This window comes from Ruditapes philippinarum, unplaced genomic scaffold (assembly GCF_026571515.1).
Source record: "Ruditapes philippinarum isolate M1 unplaced genomic scaffold, ASM2657151v2 ctg1726_1_1_1_1, whole genome shotgun sequence".
Classification (NCBI taxonomy): Eukaryota; Metazoa; Mollusca; class Bivalvia; order Venerida; family Veneridae; genus Ruditapes; species Ruditapes philippinarum.
In genome coordinates, this window is record NW_026860036.1 from 119,901 (window position 1) to 143,067 (window position 23,167).

Consider the following 23,167-nt stretch of genomic DNA (forward strand, 5'->3'; position numbering starts at 1 on the left):
AGGCTTCTCTTTTCCTAAATTCTACAAACCGTACCCCTTTTGGTACAAAATTGAACATTTTCAAGGTTTGTCAGAACTTTCACTTAACGGAAAAAACAAAGGGAAGAAACTCTCTTAAGAAGATAGAGCATGCAAGTGGGTCATCTAAGGCCTAAACTATTAAACATTTGAGATATGTAAAATAATATTTTCTTTTCTGTGTGTTTTTTTAACTCATGAATGTTAAGAATAAGTTTAGTTTATTCTCTGTATTCCCATATTTGATAAACCTTTAAACACCACGAAATGTATTGCATTCAAAATTACATTTTTTTCCATGCAATAGAATCTTAGATAATGTTAATAATAGAATAATGATTTACATGTATATGATAAATTAAATTGTCATTCTAAGAATGGAGTTTTATAAATTTAAGACCATTTTTTGAACTAAGAATTTTCTATATTAGCCGTAGTCTTGTCAAGGACTGAAAAATTTCACCAACAGCTCTTGTTAAAAGATTAAGGATGAAAGATGAAGGAAATGTCAATAGGATACACTGTTAGAGGTTTTTAAAGAGAAAATTAAAGAAAAAAAAAACAAAGACGTTTTCAACGAAATTTTCTGTTTTTTTTTTCTGTTTAATTCTAAACAACACGGCATAAACTGATTTTTTTGTGCAGTCGGTAATCTGTTTTAATTTACTTTTTATTGTAGGGGTACTATGCCCATCGCTACCAGACCCTCCAGACAACGGGTATTACTCGTGTGCAGGAAACACTTTTCCATATGGTACAATTTGTCAAGCAAACTGTATTGATGGTTTTGAACTATCACAAATGTCGTTTGCACGATGCAAATCTGATGGGTCTTGGGAAATATCTACAACTCCTAACTGCAAAGGTATAAAACGTATAGAAGTTGAAAGTTTTATCGCATCCTACATTTGCAAATCATAGATGTTTTATGATAACGTAACTATATTGTCTATCAATATTTTATTTCGTGTAATGTCTATATTGTCAGAATATATTTCGGTTAAATCTATATACATGTATTTATTGATATATAAACCGATGTATATTTTTTCGCAGATGTAGAACCACCAGAGATTATAGACTGTCCATCTGAGATAAAGATTAATGCTGAGAGGGGATTAGAAAGTGCTATTGTAACTTGGACTGTGCCATCAGCTAGTGATAACTTTGATAACAGTCCAACAGTAATGAGAGTGTATGGACCTAAATCCGGTGAACGTATTGAAGATAACGCGATAGTAAAATATCAGGCAACAGATTCTGCTGGCAACCCATCTGATATTTGCACAATATATATCACCGTCATAGGTAAATTAACATATTTATGAAAATATACGTTAACAAAATATATACGCATTCTTTAAATTGGGGACCACACACCGCTAGTCATGGAATGGCACTACTGTGTCACATTGAAGCTTTAGGTTTCATGATAACCGTGGTAAATGTTGAACTATGCTGAAGCTGGTGCTACGGCGTGGAAGTTAACTTGCACTTTCCAATACCGTCCATGAACAGGTTCAATCGAACCGAGCCTGCAACATTTTCAATTTTGCAGTGTTGGGCTTTCTTTAGGGGTTCTGTATTTCTCTATTTTACTACCGGATTATTTATCTTTTTTGCTTCCACCAACTGTATCAGAAACGGCTTCTTATCGTTTGAGAAATAATAACAATTATATAACTATAGCTACGCGCACTTAATTCTATAATGCATCGTTTTTACCATCCCCCTTAGTATTTTGAAATAACGTCGAGCCAAATATATAAACCTCTCCAACACTCCACATGGTTCAATCTAGACTTTAAAATCTGGTTAAGGCACCAACGGTTCTGAAGTAATCGTTACGTCTGAAGTAATCGATACGTCTGACAATGAACAATACTCCTTCAAGAAACTCAATCTTATCATCCATTAAATATTGACACATTATTGTTTGATCGTGAAAATTTAGAATATGAAGATAGCGTTGTTATTTAAGAATCAAGAATCAGTTCAAAAATTTATAAAGACGACTCATTGTTTTGGTTATATGACTTTTCATTTGTTCTTTGAAATTTCACAGGTAAATAGAATAATTTCAGGAGGGGTAATGTGCACAAATATGATAACTCTACCCTTCATACTTTTTCATATATTGCCATCTGTTATATTTCATCTTTTAGTGTTTTTTTAGTTTTTTTGTTGTTTTTTTTTTTGCGTTTTTTTTTTTTTTTGTGGTTTTTTTTTTTTTTTTTGGTGGGGGGGTTGAGGGGGCAATACACAGTTTTCGAGGCTTCTCGGAAAACAACTGACTGCGTCACAATCAAAAGCGAACACACACGTCTGTTATCACACAGTCTGAAATAAATTTATTTCATAATTAACATATACTTATATATTTCATAGCAAACAACTAAGAAAACAAGTCCACCTTCTAGGTTTTCGGCACATAGCCCTGTGTTTTTCAATGTTTTTTTTTTCGCGAAAATTAATGACAAAAATAGCAAATTACACCTAAAAATATATCAAAACCAAAAAAGTTAGATGACATGCTACATTTTTTCTTCCTTCATAAACAATGCACAATCTAAAAATAAAATCCAAACGGGTAGACATGCAACTCCCTTATTCATAATTTTAGGTCTTCTGCATACCTTTTGAACTGAAGAGCTGATTTCCGTGCTAGCTCTATGGATCATACATTCGAATCTGGCATGTTCTTCCCAAAATGAATGGGTAAAAGACCACTCAAATCAATTTATGTTTTTAACTGAAACACAATACTAACTACTTAAATTTGTAGAATAATAATTATAATATAGCATCTTTAAATATTTAAAAATCACAAATATCCTCTTCAATTTCAATTGTCTCTTATTTGTAAATTTGACCTGGCGAATTCGAAACTAAACGACCGAAACTATGCATTACCTCCTTCATTGAAGAATAAATCGAAAATCATAAGATGTATCAATTCTTCAAATCTAATAAAGGAAGAATGCAACGTATAATAATGATAACTTTACCATCATAATTTGTGAGTTTCTGTCCCTTTTTTTTTTTTTTTTTTTCATTTTTAATTTTTTTCCGAAGTTTAAAGTATCACCTTAAATGCTTCATTCAGGGGTTCAGTGAGCAGGAATGACAACTCTTCTTTTCATTGTTGTTAATTAGTGCTCTTTCCTACTTTTCAGTAATTCGATGTCCTTCACCACATTGGCCCGATGATGGAAGAATTTCGTGTAACCTTGGAAACATTTACGGGAGCGAATGTATATACACTTGTGATGAAGGTTATAAAGTGTCCTTTCCGTCTTTGGTTGTCTGCGAAGAAAATGGTTATTGGACTTATGGAAGCAAACCGCCTATATGTTCCCGTAAGTAAACAAGTAGAATAACATACTTTAATTATGATAATGTTCATATTTATTTATAACAACTAACATTCTAAAAATATCACAGGTCTATCCGCTTAGAGAGAGCATCGGATTATAAATCCAGGGGTCGATGGTAAAATACTTGGGTGATATGTAATTTTCCGTGACACTTGATCTAAGACACTGGGTGTAATGGTCAGATATCTCACTGCTGATTTAGAAAGCATGTGGATTTCAGTCACTTGTAGGAAAATTGGTAATTACTTGTTAGTCATCAAGGAAAATCAGAAAGGTGGGTCGATCGCCGAGATGTGAGCAAAGTATAATAGTCAAAATAAAAATAAACCAATATCGCAGTATTGTCAGTATTCCATAGTAGATGTTTGACATATAATTTATTAATGAAGTATATATATATATATACCAAGTAATATAATGTTTCGATGTCAAACTGTGGAATGCAATCTTTTCTTGTAATCATTAATGACTACTAAATGATAAAATTGAATGTAAATAAATGATTAGTTAAAGGAACAGTAAGTTGAGAATAGCTCATTGAAATATTTATCTTCGTAAATGCATATTGCATTGTGTTTAATTTCTAATACACAATTAAGTTAAAAAATGTCGACATACATTTTCACGCTTCTTTATGTTTTCTAATATAATTGGTTTTGTTTTTTTAATTGAAACAGCAATAACTTGTGGTCCACCTCCAAGTGTGCCAAATGGAATTTTTCTCTGCATGAATGTAATGTTCCATTACCAGAGCATGTGTATGTTAATATGTTCCAACGGATTTTCTACTAATAAGTTTGTGCTAGCAATATGTCAGTCAAGTGGTGAATGGTTTATTTCTTCAAACAGTATATGTAAAGGTAAATATATGTTACTATAATGTTGATATGAATACATATATAAACCAACGTAGTATAACCATGCAATTGTCGATTTACAATGAAAATTTAAAATCTGTTTATTTACTCAAAACGTATTTTCTAAATGATGGCAATGAAAGTCTATCTAACATGTCAATATAATGTTTATGATTTCAATTGCATATATGATCATTTTATCAAATAAATTAGATATAACGCCACCGACAATATTAGACTGCAAGACTTATCAGACATTTTACACTGATCGTGGTTTGGATACTGCACAAGTAACATGGAGTATTCCGACTGCAATTGACAACACAGACAACCCTAGTGACATCATCATTGAACAGATATCAGGTCCTACAATAGGCTCTAGTATCAGCATAGGGACGACAGTAGTTGACTATAGAGCTGTTGATACGTCTGGAAATCCATCAGTCGTGACATGCTCTATTACGATAAATGTAGAAGGTAAATCATTTTCACAGTTTTTTGTTATTGTTTTTAAACGCTGGTTTTTGTAACGCAATATAAGTAGAATTTCTAAATTTAAATAATGATAAAGTCTCTTTTCCCCACTGGTAGCCTCGTATATTTTTATAGTTCAAAAATGAAAATGAATCCGCGATGATAATATTAACTGTTAACACAGATCAGGAAAAAAGAGATGATCCCTCGAAAAAAGTGAAACAACAATTTTATATGAAAAAACGCAGACTCGGTCTAAGACTGGTAATGAGATATAATATAAAAGTGCATTTTTATATGATCTAAAAATAGCTTTGAAAATGCCTTTCCCTGATTGGCTAACAAGCAACTTTTTGTAAAAAATAACAGGTCAATAACAGAGTATATTCACTGTTTTTTTTTCCTAAAAATAGATTTTCAGAGTATATTCACCGATTTTTCTTCTAAAAATAGATTTTCTGGAAAACCCTAAAAGAAGCGAGACTTTGACGTGACGTCACGCCAAGTTTGTAATTTTTATGAGTTGGGTGTACATAAGAGTCAAATAAGTCTATATTAGTTTTCATTTTTAAGAACAATAGTCATTAGCATGCCAATGGAAAGGGCCAAATTATGGAAACAGTAGACAAGCTGAAAAATAATTATTTCCGTCGTATGCAATGGCAGATGTGATTCCCCATATAAAAGCTATTTATAAATTAATAAAACAGATATGTACTTTTAAGCTGTTTAATATGATGTGATATGTACTGAAAAATTAATATTGACCTCGGCTATCGAATATGTCAATTTTTTTTTTCAGTACATATCACATCATATTCAACAGCTTAAAAGTCCATATTTGTATATTATAAAATACTGTGTTTTTTATTAATGTGATTTTTTGTCATCAAATGGAATTGAACTCATTTCAGAATTGTTACAAAATCAGAGGTTTACATATTCTAGACACGACCAGGAATTGTTTTTACATTTAAGACCATACTATATGTTTGAAAGTGTAATCAAGAGTGCATAACATTTCACAAAATGACAAGATATCTTCATTTTGTGTGTGTTTGTGTCTGTCTCTGTGTGTGCGTGTGTGCGTGCGTGTGTGTGTGTGTTGGTGTGCGTATGTGGTCGGGTGGCTGGTGGATGGGTGTGGGCGTCAACTTTTTTACCTGGAAGAAAAATCATTTCATTGAAAGGCATTTAGTTATTGCATTGGAAGCGCTTTTCCATCTTTTGAAGTGTTGAAAATTGAGTACCGGTCTAGCCGGTGCTAGGGGTCATGAGGGATGATGCATTCTTTTCATTATCCTCATGTACAGACTCTATCAAACCAAGTCTGCAATTTCATGTAATTTTGTTGTGATTTATGGTTCCGAGGTGTCGCTCTTTCTCCTGATTTTTATTACACTTACACCTGGTCAACGGGCAACTAGAAACCATCTATCTCTTGGATGATTGGCGCCATAGAATTTAGATATCGCCTCCTTATTACCTATTTTCACTTGTGTTAGGGAAACCATTTAAAGTCATTTTCTTGGTCAATTAATAAGCAGTGTCCCTTACTGAAATCGGATACTAGTATGAGACCTTCCTGTCCTATCACTTGACCACTGCTTTTCTTTTACTCGCTAGTTAAAGAAAGGAAAAAAAACAATATTGATATTAAGTTGAAATGCTTGATGCATGTATTAGGGTATGAATTACTCAAGATAATTATTTTGAATCGACTTCAGTTTTATCGTTTTTGCTCCTCTCTTGCGCTTTCAGCCGTTTATTGTAATCATCCGAGATATCATTTTGATGACGTGAACTTGGAATATACGTGTTTATCTTTTACTTGGGTGATACGTGTAGTTTAGCGTGCCCCTTGAAGGATTCACTAAGTTTACAAGGACCTGATTTGATAACATGTGAGGCCACTTTCTTAGATTCCTGGCTGATAACAACATGGGAATATGAGGGTAATAATGAACCTTCCTGTCAAGGTAAGATATTTTCAGTTGAATTAAAATTTAATTAATTAGACAACAGTCATTGATATGATCATTCATTTATATATCAGAATAAAATGATGTTGTTTTATATTTGAATTCTGTGATGTATGAAACAAATTGTTTGAATGAAATGTGAGATTAATTTAAATGTATTTTATCATTAGTAAAACGTAATCTCTAAAAGATTTAATTGGTATATATGTTACGTCTTGTTTGTATATATATGATAGTACGTTTCCAATATATTCCCAATGAATACGGTAATCACAGTTCGGGTTGACGTGGAAAAAAATGAATGTGAAACAACACGACGGAAACGAATAGGCAAACGTTGTTGGCTTGATGCCGATCTAGAATTTCAATTGTCAAAAAATGTGCAATTACAGCAAAGGTGTGAATGGGAAATAAAAAGGATAGATAATATATATAATAGTATAAAACGGTACGTTATTCTTGGAAGTGGTTCGTAATGGGACATTAATCATATCTTTAACCGGCATATGAAGTTCCTTCAAGTTTTTTTTTCAGTTCTCTGATTTTGGCATAGAATTGAGGTTTAGTACCGATTGTTATAGTAACGCTATGCATTCCGGTACATTACAATTCATGATATGTGTTATGTTCTACTAGGATTTAACAAGATACTGTTTGATAAAGAGCTAGTACCAGGCTGAGAGTTTTTAAGAATATGAACACCTAAAAGCGAAAAAATTGAATAACTATTTCCATAGACAAAGATCAAGCTTTTAAATTCAACCAAGAAACGACGAACAAAAAAACGAAGTCCTGTACCCTGTTTACCGCCAGCCAACTGCTCAAAATTCTCATGTTGACTTGTCAAATAACCGATGTTTTGATGTTTGCTGCTGCTGCTACTGCTGCTTCTGATACGGAGAAAATAATAGCCAAATTTTTATGGCCCATATGGGCAAACGGTATTGAAGCGGCTACTGAGAACATAGTAAACAAAGCAGTATATCAAGATACAACTTTCAGACAGAAGCGATAATTCACTATTTACAAAGGTGTGAGAATTGCAAGAGAGCATATCTGATCATGAATCCTTAAGCCTTTGAATGTTTTGAATGTATACATTCATTAGCACATAGTCCGTTTTCGATAAATTGCTTTTATTTAGTGTCATTTTACTTATTTGATCTGATCTGAATATCCCGATATTAAAGTAAGGATAAGATAAATGAATAAATAACTTGCATCAATTTAGTCTAGGTAGGAGTCTTGTAGAATTTTGACTCGTTACGTTCGCTCGATTACATTTTATATAAAAGTGTTTACTATATGTTATTTTTGTAGCTCAAACATGCCCTACAAGTCTTACAACACCAGAAAACGGAGCATTGTCGTACACAACTGATAATGATAATCAGCCGCTTGTGTACGTGTTATGTAATGGAAACTATGATTTGCCATATGGGTTTGATGGACATATTCAGTGTCTTTATACGGGATTATGGAGTCCTGGCGAAGTTCCAGACTGTACACGTATGTAAAACATTATTTTCTATGTGTTCACAGTATATGAAGTTTAACTTGCCTAAATGACCTCTACAAACATATACGGGTCATTTCCCAAGGGATCGAAATGTGCCCCGCTCTAGAGTTCACTTATCTTACTTGTATGGTGGAATGTTTAAAAAAATCTCTGAAATTAAAATGCCCAGAACTGAAATATTTTGCATGGTTTATCAACATATGGTCTTCTACAAAAGTTCTATAAATCTTGCAACCGAATCAAATTTTTCCCAGCCATAGAGACACTTAGTATTAAAAGACTTGTATAGGAGAATACGTTTAAGGTTTCTTTTGTAAAACTAAATTACCAAGAGCTTAGACATGTGACAAGTAGTTCTTCCTAGTTGATCTCAACAAAAGTAATGTAAGTCATATCAATGCCACAAAAATCCTCTTCTCTGAAAGTACAATGGCCAGAGCTTCGATATTTCAGAAAGCATCATAATGTGCTTCACAACAAGAGTTGGGATAAAAACTTGCCTACCCCGGGAGTCACTTAGTTTATTTAGACTTACATAATAAAAATAATTAAGCACCATCGTGAGAAATTACAATTCAAATACATGTTCAATCTAGCTTAGATATTTGTCATGAAGCATTTCGTAGCATACATCAAAAATGTGAAAAAAACGAATTTGACCTCATTACTTGCTTTCACCTTTTCTTGCAATGTATTTCAGGCGAGCGATACAAGGCCTTGATAGCTAGTACAGTATGGCCCTCTTGTTTTATAAACCGTTTTGATGGGTTTTGTCTTATTACAGAAATACTTTGAAATATATTAAAGTTTTTTTTTCATCATAGGGATTTTAGACTGTTTTCTTTTTTTCAAAGGAACACGCCGTCCAGGGTTAAATAGTTTGCCAGTCTCATTTTACTACTTCATCGACAGTACCTCCGAGGCATCCATTGATGCAATCAAAGATCAATTATTAACTAGTCTAGAGGGATATATTGAATCCGTTAAGACATCTGAATGCCTGACTGGCTCTACGTGTAGTTATAATGGCCTTGAAGTGAAAGATGGTTCTGTTCGACAGGAAAGAGAGGTCAAAAATACAAATTACCGTTCTAAAAGACAAGAATACAATCTTTTCGTCAACTTTTCATTAACAATCACTGGAAATGTTTCGGAATGGGATGAATTCTTAATGTATCAAAGTGTTCTTTTTCGAATGTCTGACAAACTAAAGAATGCTATATATGCTGGAGCATTCGACTTTGGTGACCTTTCAGTCGTTCCAGGTTCTTACCACAAAGCGCCCACATCTATAAATACGTGTGAGGGGGATGGTCAAGTGAAGGACGCTTATCGATGCAGTAAGCAAATCAAGACGTTTCTGGTCTCTGGTCTAAAGTAACATCATATGTTTAAATTATACTAATAAGTTTTCCGTAAAAAGGTTCTATTTTTCTTATAGAATATGTTAATAACATACTTTATTCAAAAAACCTTTTCTATTCATTTTATATTCACAAATTTGCTGACAGTAAGAATATGTTTTAATGTACATCATATACACAATTGTGTATGGTAACGAGATTTTTTCCACATATATATCAACTTTTTGCAGCTACGATAACTATGTAAACAATAATTTTAGATTAGAATCAACAAAAATTTCAAATAATTTACAGTTACACTGTAAAATGGCTTATCTTATCTTTCATCAGAAACATGTGTTGCTGGAATGTTTCTTAAAGATATTGACGGAGTTAAAAGTTGTGTGAAGTGTCCAATAGGTACTTATATGGAACATGAGGGTGCATCATCGTGCAACTTATGTCCTATTGGTACAAGTACAAATAAAACAGGGGCTAAATCAGCTGATATGTGTGATGGTAAGTAATTAATAATTAGAATTATACGATGACTGATTCTTATATGTGCAATTATGTTAGAAACTAAATCAAATTAACTTCGTATCTCATGCATTTTTTTCAGATTGATAGTATCTTAAATTAGCTAATGATTAAGTATATATTATTTTACCTGCCTTCATGTATGTTTTCCAATTCTCTAAATTTAGAGCTCTGTCCGATTGGCTTTTCATCGTTGACTTTGGTGAAGCCGTGTATTCCATGTGCACTTGGTTTTTATCAGGACAGTCTGGGTCAGGCCTCATGTAAAAATTGTCAATTTGGAACAACAACATTCAACGTTGGATCAAAACATTGCACGTGTAAGAACTTTTACATTTTACAGTTTTGTATCTTAAAAATCAAATCTGATTAATTAACGCAATGGTGGCATCGTAATTGAAAAATTTAGCTACTTAAAAGTTCTGTCTCATGTTATTTTTTTTTTATTTTATTCTTTTTACAATTTAACGGTATTTTTTATGATAACCTCAAAATGAAATGTAAAGACTATTTCCACTAAGCCGCTTGATGTACTTACAACTTTACAGCTATGAATATTAAATACATGTATTATTCATTTGATCTTGTTTCAGCGTATGACGTAGTTCTAAATCCAAAAAGTCTATCGCCGATAGTATCAACATTAAAAACGACTGATGTCTTAGATGAAATGACTGTACTATTTTGGTTATTCAGGAGAAGCGGATCTGCTTTTAGTCTACAGATAGAGAGCAATATTGTAATTGAAGTGTTAGGAGAGAGTTTCATCATTAATTGGTAGGTTTAAATTATAATCTATGTAAAGGATAAAAGACCTGATAATTTTGAACTTATACTAGAACTGTGTCAAAAGGACACGGATGCCCCCACTGACAACATATATATGGTATATAGTGAAACAATTAACAAAGGATCATAATTCTGTTAAATTTGGTCGCAGCAAAAATTCATTCCTTTACTACCATCTACACATTAAGGTTGTTCATCTCTGAAAGTTAAAGCAAAATCTGCCATCCGGTTTAAGAGGAGTTGCGTTCACAAAATTTCTATATGGTATATTGTGAAACAATTAACAAAAGGGCATAATTCTATTAAATTTGGTCGCAGCAAAAATTCTTTTCTTTACTACCATCTACACATTAAGGTTGTTCATCCCTGGAAGTTTAAGCAAAATCTGCCATCTGGTTTAAGAGGAGTTGCGTTCACAAAATTTCTATATGGTATATAGTGAAACAATTAACAAAGGGCCATAAATCTGTTAAATTTGGTCGCAGCAAAACTTCCTTCCTTTACTGCCATCTACACATTAAGGTTGTTCATGCCTGAAAGTTTGAGCAAAATCTGCCATCCGGTGTAAGAGGAGTTGCGTTCACAAAATTTCTACATAGTATATAGTGAAAAAATCAACAAAGGGCCATAATTCTGTTAAATTTGGTCGCAGCGAAAATTCCTTCCTTTACTACCAACTAGACATTAAAGTTGTTCATCCCTGAAAGTTAAAGCAAAATCTGGCATCCGGTTTAAGAGGAGTTGCGTTCACAAGATTTCGGGACGTACGGACAGACGTACGGACGGACGGACAGACGTACGTACGGACGGACAAGTGCAACGCTATATGCTCCCACTCTGTGGGGGCATAAAAAATAAATGCGCTGTAACCTTTTGAAATATTCGAATCTAGAGTTAATTAAAACTGATTAATAGATATATTACAAGAGTAAAAATGTGGGTGAAATGTTTACCACATTGTGACATTGTAATAGTTGTATAGTCGCATAGGCTTTACTCAAGTTTACATCTTTAAGCTTTAAACCCTTTCATCACAAATATCTTTTGGGTGATTTTCCTGAAACTTCGTAATAAGATATAACAGTATTTTTAACATGGAAAATGAAACTTTATTCGATATTCATGATTGTTTAACAATTATTGTTATTTGAAATATTAACTTGTTGAATAAATCTTTAAACTGTTAACAACGGTGTTGCCTGATTACTATCAGATGAGTTGGAGATCTACACATCATATCAATTATGTGCCTGATATCATTAATACCTTGAAAGCCTGAATACCAAGTTACAGTTAGAGTAAAGGGTATCCAGCATATTTAAGAGTCTCCGATCTACTAGACCGAAACACCAATTTATGGGGGCTGCGTTCATTGAACGTCGTATTTCCTTGTTGGTCTCGTATTTTAGATAAGTGTTTTCCCTTTTTATAAAAGGATACAAGAGCGTATTAGTAATTCATATCATAGCAATGTTAAATCAATTCAAATTGTCAAGTCATGCTTATGTTTTATAGGAATAGTGTATCAATAAATGCAAAGTTACCGTCACCCTCGTCGTTTGATATTTGGACACATTTTGCTGTTTCAATATCAGCCGCTACAGTAACATTTTACTACAAAGGTGAAATTGCTAATTCCCAAGCGAAAGTGTATGGAATGGCAGTACCAGCAAGCGCAAAAGTTGAGCTCTTCGCCAAAGGAGAAAACGGTTAGTATAGAAGCACAATTATGTAAATGACTTGTTTTTCGATGTTGTTTTTTTTCTTCAAAATTTAAAGAAACAAAAGTTTAATCATAAAATTACAGTTGAATGGAATAACCACATATATATTGTACAGTTTGTTTTAAAGTGTAAATCTTTTGTTTTTACCTTATTTATTTCCAGACATCCTCTTGAATTCGCTAGCAATATATAAATATGCCATGGAAGCTGATGAGATAACAAGTCATCATTCTTCTTGTGGATATGACATATCAGCTGCCGACTTTACCTCAGACGACCTTGTCCTTGACAATTCTGTGATTCAAAGAGAACCGTCGTCTTGTGCAGGTAAAAATGTTTAAAAGTGGGTGCTAGTTGGCATAGGCGATAGCTTACCTCTACCACTTTTTTCCATTGTAGTTATTGAAAAGGGACAGAAAATTCAAAGAAACATGGTATAATCATTTGTTTGAGCATTTTTCTCAATATCCTATATTTGATTTTAAAAATAAAAGATATTTGTAATAATTGTCTTTTCTTTTCAATCATTGTATATTACTTGCTCTACAAACCAGTTTTTGACATTACGTTCTATTTAACAGCTACTAATTTCTGCGCTGACGATCCATGTGACCAACATATGTGTACAAACACACAGTCGGGCTTTCTATGCACGTGCTCTGGTGGTTTCAGAGGAACAAGATGCGAATTTCCACCTGACAGCTGTAATGAAAATGAATGTCTGAATGAAGCAACATGTGTCAGTGGCAGTTATAATTACACGTGTGTTTGCAAACCTGGATATCGTGGGGTCTTTTGTCAAACACCACCAAGTAATAATCAGATCATTCGTTTTCATGCTCTATACTGTTCTTCAAATTATACACTATTAATTTGTTTTTTAGTCGTTTGATGAAATTTTAATTACCACATGTTCAATGTACAATAATATTTATTTTTATTTATTTTTACTTTCAAAAGGGAACATTAAATTCATCTGTTATTCCTGAAAACAAAATTAAGAAATAAAGTGTAAATATCCAGTATTCCACCTCTATGACGTTTATATCAAATGTCAGATTAGTATGTCTTTACTCGGCAAGATATCATAAATATTCAGTAAACAATCCAACTATGATTTTCATTAAAATACCGTATTATAATTGTAAATTTCAAAGAGGAACAGAAAACAGCAGGGAATACTTCAACTTCTTGTTGACTGAAACAATTATAAAGTAGCTTACTATGAAGCCCTTTCGTTTGTTGGTCCGAAAATCAAACAAAATTTATTTTCACAAATTGATGAAATTTAGTAAATGGTGGATGGAGTCTCTGGGCAAGCTGGGGAGAATGTACAACAAGCTGTGATGGAGGTGTGAGACGGAGAAACAGAACATGCGATAATCCTAGTCCAGGGCAATATGGCAAACAATGTGTTGGTGATGTGATGGAACAGATTCAGTGTAACACATATCCATGCAATAGTAAGATTGATAATATTTTTTTTCCTGACTTTCTTTATTCGAATCAATATCTAACAAATAGTGACGTAGAGATAAACTTGCTTTTTATTTCATTTTCTTATACCCTAAAACGCCTAATGACAGAGCCTATTATTTGCTATTTCATTTCTTCTGTCTTGTATAATTTCTGTCATAAACAGTCCGTTACCTTTTGTTAAAATTTTAACTCAATTTTTCGTTAATTTTGTCAAGTACAGTCTAACTTGCCCATGCGACCACGTGTATTAAGCGACTTTTGTTTTAAACGACCACTTTAAATTCCCCCCGATCATTTTCTCTCTATATCTTTAATGTATTAAGCGACTTTTGCTCAACGCGACCAGCGACCGCTAATTAGTCACCTAATTGACATCAATCTTTTCATTAAACGACCACTTTTACCTGTCAAGTAATTGTGTTTTTAGAGAACGCCACCTCGTTATGTCACAAGTGTCAGCAATCAAAACACAACAATAAACGTGTGAAAAACTCTATTTCCCATACCGTTTTAGCGTATGCAAATGAAGTTAAGTATACGCGTGACGTGTATTATCCAATAATATCGGATAAACAATGCAACGCTCCGCCCATACTGAGATGGTGTATACGCTTCGCTTGTTGACATTTAGACTGCATTGAATTGACCTTGAACTTGATCAGCCATTAAATTAATCGTAACAAATAGATGTAGTTTGTTTATTTCAAATGAAAAAATGCACAAAAGAAAACATCTTCACTAATAGGGTTTTCGTGTTGGAGACAAGGAAAAACAACGGAGAAGTTAAAAAATTCTGGAAAAAATGTCAAACATGTACGTAATGGATCAAAACTGTTTTGTCAATAAATATCAGAACGTCATTTTTACATTTGCATCCGTTTAGATTGTCGGAGCGTACTTATTATTCAACATTTATATAAAAATGAAATTGAAAAATAATCCCATCGAATAAAAAAGATGTCATTTATAAATTTTGACTTTTATATCATGCTGACTGTCTTAAGAGACCGTTTCATTAAGCGACCGTTTTTGGTGTTTCCCTTGCCCGGTCGCTTAATACACGTTTGACTGTATTTTCGTTTTGAAGGTTTCTTTTACTAAGGACATAACTTTTTGACTTTTTATTTTTCTTTTTATTTTGATGGATTCTACTTTTACTTATAATCTTTGTTTCTTTTGGAGAATTCTACACATTTTCGATTCTTCTACAGATTTGTTCAGACCGGTAAATGAGTTGCTAGAATCTGGATCACTACAACATTCTTTTTCCGTTTACTAATCGGTACATTCCATTACATTGTTTACAATAATAATGTTCATCTAAAGGATAGTTGGTAACTCGAGCGTAACGAAATTTTGGCCATTTTGGTTGTTAATTGCACGATATTCACGCTATTCATAGATAGTCAGATGCTATCAAAAGAGGAAAGCGTAGTGTCCAACTGTAAAAGGGTTGAACACTAAACATGCAGTATGTCTTAAAATAGTAGGGTCATAACCTCTTTTAATAAAACGTTTAATGATTTTAGTAAAAACAGCAGAAAAATTACCATGACCCAAAATCTTACGAAGTTTGTAAACCACATCGCCATAAAAACCAGGCTGGCTAATCCCTTGTCGCAGAAGAGTTTTTAAATCACTATTGAATTTAGAAATTAAATCAAAGTTACGATTGTAAAATTTAGTAAAATATTTCCGTAGTTTATGATAGCGGTAGCCCTGTTTTAGAAGCTTGCTGGTAATAAAAATATTCCGCTCGTTGAAATCCTTTACGTTGTTACAAGCTCTAGCGAATCTAATTAACTGAGAAACATAAACCCCGTAGGATGTTGCATGGGGTACGTCTCCATCCAAATGTGGATAATTAACTATACAAAAGTCAAAGTCATCTCTTTTATCCTAAATTTTCGTGTGAATAGAATTGTTATTGATAGTAATATGAAGATCCAAAAATGATGTACTAAAATTTCAAGAGTTCGTTTTATTAAGTTGTAGTTCATGCGGATAAATGTCAGACACCATTTGATCAAATTAAGGATTATCTAAATTAAATATATCATCAAGGTATCTGGAAGTATTATTAAATGCGACTATAAATAATTAATTATATTAATAAACCATTTCAATCGTTATCTCATATATTTTATATATATGTGCGCCTGTATGACAGACATATGGCCAACACCCAGACTGCCTGTTTGCCGTGGGCAGCGTCCCGTAACCTAGAAAAGAGGGTCCTGGTAGTTGAAGGATACCCAGGGATCTCCAGCACTCCTAACACACTGCTTAAGCCTCTGATTTAGGGTAGACGGGTGACCAAGTGAGCCCGGTTTTTTGGTCAATCGGCAGGTCATGCCTCGCCCTTGGATATATATTTCTTAAATACTTAAAGATTACATTGAACTTACACGGTTCCGAAATGAAAACAATTGAATGCACATTAAAAAAAAATTTTTAAATCTGAGTTTAAATTTTTATTTCTACTTGTGTTTCTAGTAACCTTTAATTCCTACTGAAACTGTAATGATGGGTGCCGTTATGTTAAAACAATATTTCATATATGCATTATAAATATACAGTATAACATATCCAAGAAGGCGGTGGCTAATGGGCTTATTGTGTAGGTTGTAAATATTTGCAATTTATACGATTATATCTCTCTGGTATCCTTGTTGTGCGGAGACTGGTTATCCGTCTCCATCGCACATCCCCATGTTGGAGTCCGAGGTAGCTGGGGAATCCGGAAGACGAATTTTAATATCTTTTATCATGGATACACAAACAAAAGGACGAAAATCGCAAGAAGATTCAAGTTGTAACATTACATTTGATGGAAGTTTTCCCCGTTTTCTAATAATCGAATCAAACGGCTCCAAATCACTTACTGAACTTAGCCCCTTCATTAAAGAAAAACAACTTTCGGCTTTAATTGGTACACCTACATCTGTCAAAAAACTCCGCAATGGAGGACTCTTGATAGAGGTAGAGCGGAAACAACAATCAGACATTATTCTGAAATGTTCCAGCTTTTGTTGGACACAACTGCCACACCACATCAGTCTCTAAACTCTAGCAAGGGCGTCATCAGATGTTCTGATCTTGCTGGAATGCTGGAGGCAGATATTGCTGAAGAGTTAAAATCACAGCAGGTGTCAAATGTCAAGCGCATTCAGTCTACAAGAGATGGTAAACGAGTGCCAACGAATAGCCTTATTCTAACATTCTCCACACCCATTCTCCCATCATCAAAACGAGTAATTTACCTTAACGTTCGCGTTGCGGTTTACATTCCAAACCCAATGCAATGTTACAAATGCTTCAAATTTGGTCACCATGAATCAAATTGCGTAAGGCAGACTATTTGCCGTAGATGCAGCTCAAACCATGACAAAAATGAGACTTGTAACGTTCCTGTTAAGTGTGCAAATTGTGGAGGAGAGCATTACGCCACCTCCCGGTCATGCCCCTTGTGGTTAAAGGAAAACTAAATTCTTCGTCAGAAGTATACGCAAAATATTTCTTTTGAAGATGTACGAAAGCTTGTTAAATCACATGGACCGAAACAACTGTCGTATTCATCTGCAGTTACAAAGTCTGATAAGATGGTTGACTCTGCAGTACAAGTCAACTTATGCCAATGCCCACCACTTAAGCTACCGTTACCAAAAAAGCAAACAGCTTCACAAAGTAAACAGTCTACCTCTGTGCAGACTCAGTCACCATCAAAATAGATAAATAATCAAAGTCAAATCAAAGTCTTCTCCAAAGAAGCAAACTGCAAAACAATCAAATAGCATTGTCTGAGAAAGTTTATCAAAAACAATCGCCTAAAGAGCGAATTGTCATCACAGATCGGGTGAAAAAAGCAATGCGGAACCCGATCAACACAGAAAATTGGTTCGACCTACATCACGACACCGAATTGATGGAGAATGAGGATTTATACCTCTCCCCTCCTCGAACTCCGAATGCCAGGAGTCCAATAACACTTCCTACTTAATATAAATATTTTTTAATATGGATTATAGAAGTCATTCTATCATACAATGGAATTGCCGTGATCTTAAGTCAAATTATAATGATCTACTTTTACTTTTATCAAAATTCTCTCCAAATGTATTATGTCTTCAGGAGACTATGTTATCTCCTAAAGATAATATCTCTATAAAAGATTATACGCTTTATAATTACATATGCACAGGTTTTGTTGTTTGTTTGTTTCATTTTACGCCTTTTTCAACAGTATTTCAGTCATATAGGCGGGTAGTTTCCTAACCATCGTTCCTGGAGAGTTACACCAGTACAAGACTACCTTCGTCCGCGCTAAACTACCAAAGCATCTCCCGGGGATCGAACTCACGCCAGAGAGGTAACTGGATTAGAAGTCATCGACTCTAACCCCTCGACCACGGAGGCGGTTACATATGCACAAGTAACGCCAGAACATCAGGTGGTACAATCATTGCTATCGGAAATTGCATTCCTCAAAAAGAATTAAAACTTAACACAAGATTACAAGCTATAGCTGTGCAGGTGACCTTACATCGACCACTAACAATTTGTTCTTTATACCTTCCTCCAAATATAATGGTAACAAGTGATGAACTTGAAAGTATTGTTCGACAATTACCATCACCTTTCCTTTTGTTAGGCGACTTTAATGCTCACAATCCTATGTGGGGCAGTATATCTACAAATAATAAGGGTAACATAACTGAAAAATTGATAGATAACTTTCATCTTTGTTTATTAAACAATCGGTCACCTACATATTTACATCCAGCTACAGGTACGTTTTCTTGCATCGACCTCTCGATTGTCCATTGTGCTATATACTTGGACTTCGATTGGAAAGTTTTAGATGGCCAGTACGGCATTGACCATTATCCATTGTTACTAACATCAAATGACTCTATACCAGATGAAGGACGTCAAATTTTTTAATTCAAGAAAGCAGATTGGGAAACATTTACTAGGCTTTGTACTATTGATCTTACAAAAAATGAATTTGATTTCACCTCTGATGATATAGCTGAAACGTTCTCTTCAGCATTACATACGATTGCCTGCAAAGTTTTTCCATTAAAACAAATTAATAAAAGTAAAAAAATAAAAAAAAAACATGGTAAAATGATGAATGTAAAAAAGCCGTTCGTATACGTAAAGCTTCACTTAAAAAGTTTGAACATAGCCCTACAACAGAAAACCTTGAAAATTATAGAATATTTAGAGCCAAAGCTAGAAGATCAGTGCGTCAATCTAAACGCCAATTATGACAATCTTATGTTTCAAATATCAATTCAAATACTCCTATTAGGAAAGTATGGGATGCAGTACGAAAAATAAGTGGAAAGTATAAGTATAAGAGTCCACTCTGTTCACTTAAAAACTGGTGATGGCCAATATGCCTAAACAATAACGGATGTTGCAGAAACTTTGGCTAAAACTTTTGAAAAGAACTCTTCTTCAAGCAATTATTCAAATGAAATTAAACAACATAAATGTAAAGCTGAGAAAGAGCATATAAATTTTACTTCAACAAACGACGAAGACTATAATTCCCTTTTCTCTATCGATGACTTAATTTATTCAATCAAAACTGCAAAAGATAGTGCTGCAGGCCCGGACGAAATTTACTGCCAGTTTCTTAAACATTTACCACCCCAATCCCTAGACTTGCTTCTTGAAATTTTTAACAAAATTTGGGTATCTGGTGACTTTCCCAAAACTTGGAAAAATGCGTTGGTTATTCCTATCCCTAAACCTGGAAAAGATTCAGCTGACCCTACAAATAATCGCCCAATATCACTAACTAGTTGCCTCTGCAAAACATTCGTGAGAATGATAAATATTCGGTTAGTTTGGTATCTAGAAAATAATTGAATTATCACTAATTTTCAGTCAGGTTTTCGTAAACAGCAAAGTACAAACGATCATCTTGTACGACTTGAGACTTTAATCAGAGAAGCCTTTGTAAATAAACAGCATCTGGTATCAATTTTCTTTGATCTTGAGAAGGCTTACGATACTACTTGGAAATATGGTATCCTAAAAGATCTAAAAGATGCTGGACTTAATGGCAGACTTCCTCTTTTCATTTCTGGATTTTTAAACGATAGTTACTTTACAGTAAGACTTGGTTCAACTTTTTCTCAGGACCTACAACAAGAACAAGGTGTTCCTCAAGGGAGCATACTTTCTGTTACACTTTTTGGCCTTAAAATAAACAATATTGCTAGCGCTCTTACACCAGGCATAGACTGTTCTCTATATGTAGACGATTTTCTTATCTGCTATCGATCGAAAAATATGAGAATAATTGAAAAGCAACTTCAACAAAATTTAGATAAAATTCAGAAGTGGGCAATAGAAAATGGTGTTAAATTTTCAAAGTCAAAACCTCAATGAGTTCATTTTTGTCGATTGCGGAAACAGCATAATGACCCTGAACTTTACATATCTGGTTCTAAAATTCCAGTATTTGATGAAGCTAAGTTCTTAGGAATAATATTTGCTAAAAAACTTTCTTTTATACCACATATTAAACATTTGAAAACTAAATGCCTAAAAGCTTTAAATTACTTAAGGTTTTATCAAGTACAAACTGGGGATCAAATGATTCAACATGACTGAAATTATACAGAAGTCTTATCCGATCAAAATTAGATTATGGTTCTGTAGTATATGGGTCTGCAAGAAAATCATATCTTCAAATGCTAGATACCATACATCACCAGGTTTTACGTTTAGCTTTAGGTGTTTTTTGCACTTCACCTGTTGAAAGTCTATATGCTGAAGCTGGGGAATCATCGCTTCATCTTCGTCGAACAAAGCTATCACTTCAATATGCAACTAGAATTTCATCTAATAGCAAAAATCCAGCAAAAAAAAATTATTTTCAAGCCAAGTTATCCTGAAAAATGTGTTAACAAACCAAAAGAGATTAAACCATTAGACCTTCGTTTAAAAGATGATTTAGATAAACTTAATATTAACCCAGACAGTATCCTTCAAAATGACGATGAGGATGTTCCACCTTGGACTTATAATTCCCCGAAAATAAATATTAACCTTTCAAATATGAAAAAATTATAAAATTCACCTGAATATTTCAAAGAGAAGTTTCTAGCAATTAAGGAAGAACATGAAAGTTTTATACATATTTATACGGACGTGTCAAAAGAAGGTTGCAAAGTAGGTTCGGCTGTGTTTGAAAATAATTTTACATCTAGTATGAGGTTACCAGATAATGCATCATTTTTTACTGCTGAAGCAAAAGCTATCGATTTAGCATTGTCATACATAAGCACACAGCATACCCACGATAAATTTGTGATATTTTCTGTACTCGCTTTCTGTTTTAATATCCATTAAAAAAAAAAAAATTGACAATATCATGATAAAGAACTTCTTTTACGATTTTCATGATATACTAAAAACAAAAATATGTTAAATTATATTGGATTCCAAGTCATGTAGGTATACGAGAAAATGAAAAAGTAGATGCTTTAGCTAAAAAATCATTAAATTTTCAAAAAACTGACATATTGTTACCTGCTTGTGATTTTAGACCAGCTATAAATAAACTCGTATCATCTGAATGGAAAGCAAATTGGGACAATGCCGTTTTTAATAAACTTCACAATATAAACCCATCCCTTGATGTCTAACCATCTCTATCTCTGTCAAACCGCCGTGATCAAACAGTTCTCCTTCGATGCCGAATTGGACACACTAAAATTACCCACTCTTATCTCCTCACAAATGACAATGCCCCTTTCTGTGTAGGTTGTGATGACAATTTTACTGTCAAGCATTTTCTTCTTGAATGTCATGATTTTGAACAGACCCGTAATAGATTTTATTCTGTAAATTCACTCAAAGAACTCTTTAATACACTTCCATCAAAAAACATAATTGATTATTTGAAAGAGATAAACTTGTCTTCTAGGATCTAATTGGCTCATTTCTATTGTCATTTATAAAGTTTTACATAACATTTAAAGCCTATTATAGCATTCGGCACGATATGGACAGTTATGTGTTGACGTGCCTTAAAAATCCAAACAAACAAACAAACAAATCATATATTTTTATATTGCATATCTTTTCTCTATTGTGGATCACGTAGACTTGTAGAAATTAAGCTTTACGGTTTATCATATAATGTTTACTGTTTCAAAACCGGAAGAGGAAGTTCTTTTTGATATTATAGTTATTGTTAGATTGCATCATTTTTTTATATAGTTACGATAATTTGTTTTCTTCCGAATATTTCTAGTCTTTTTTACCTTAACCTTGTTCATTTTTTTATTATTTGCCTACATTACATTACATGATGAATAGTTAACGCAAACACGACTCCTTATTTAGCCATTATACCACAAATAATATTAGTTTGTATTTTCTTGTTTGTTTTTCATTTCAGTTACTAATCCGTGTTTAAGCAGCCCTTGTGGAAAAAACAGATGTGTAGAGAGGTCAAATGGTTTTGAATGCCAATGTAATTCTGGTTTTACTGGCAATCTTTGCCAAACTCCGGTTGACCACTGTGATCCAAATCCTTGTGAAAACAGAGGCTCTTGTCAAAACAATGCGAACAACTTTACATGTATTTGCACTGAACTTTTTCAAGGAGAAGTCTGCGATGAAGGTAATTTTGAAAGTTATGCTTTTTTAAAGAAACGTATATGCCTTTAGCCAATTCTTTAGCATGTCAGTTTTTCTAAAGAAATGATAACTAAACCAAGCGGATTCAAATTGTTATTTGAATTAACATGTCCCTATTTTGAAAATAATATCATTTTTTGCAACCATTTTTTTATATGTTTTAGCAACTGTTTTTACATCATACTGGACGACATGGTCTCGTTGCACAGTTACCTGTGGTGGCGGTGTTTCTATCAGGTCACGTGTCTGTCCACACAAAAACAGTTGTAATGAGCAAACAGAGTCAAGGCTGTGCAATAACGCTCACTGTGTAGGTAAGACATTTGAATTATATCCATGTATGTCAAAATTAAAAGATGATTTTTCAAATGAAAGAATTGGAAAATTTATGGCTA

The 23,167-nt window shown here is 33.5% G+C and overlaps 1 protein-coding gene across 1 annotated transcript in view; it reads left to right on the forward strand.

Annotated features, from left to right (window-relative positions):
* The window catches only part of LOC132758669 (sushi, von Willebrand factor type A, EGF and pentraxin domain-containing protein 1-like), a 32,714-nt gene extending 23,176 nt beyond the window's left edge, over nucleotides 1–9,538 (forward strand). Inside the window, exons 12-19 of the mRNA XM_060750357.1 lie at nucleotides 698–883; nucleotides 1,075–1,326; nucleotides 3,195–3,377; nucleotides 4,073–4,255; nucleotides 4,466–4,729; nucleotides 6,488–6,705; nucleotides 8,029–8,217; nucleotides 9,082–9,538. Coding sequence (XP_060606340.1) covers nucleotides 698–883; nucleotides 1,075–1,326; nucleotides 3,195–3,377; nucleotides 4,073–4,255; nucleotides 4,466–4,729; nucleotides 6,488–6,579 — 1,160 coding nt within the window. The 3' untranslated portion in view covers nucleotides 6,580–6,705; nucleotides 8,029–8,217; nucleotides 9,082–9,538. The remainder of the gene's footprint in view (nucleotides 1–697; nucleotides 884–1,074; nucleotides 1,327–3,194; nucleotides 3,378–4,072; nucleotides 4,256–4,465; nucleotides 4,730–6,487; nucleotides 6,706–8,028; nucleotides 8,218–9,081) is intronic.
* The last annotated feature ends 13,629 nt before the right edge of the window (nucleotides 9,539–23,167 follow it).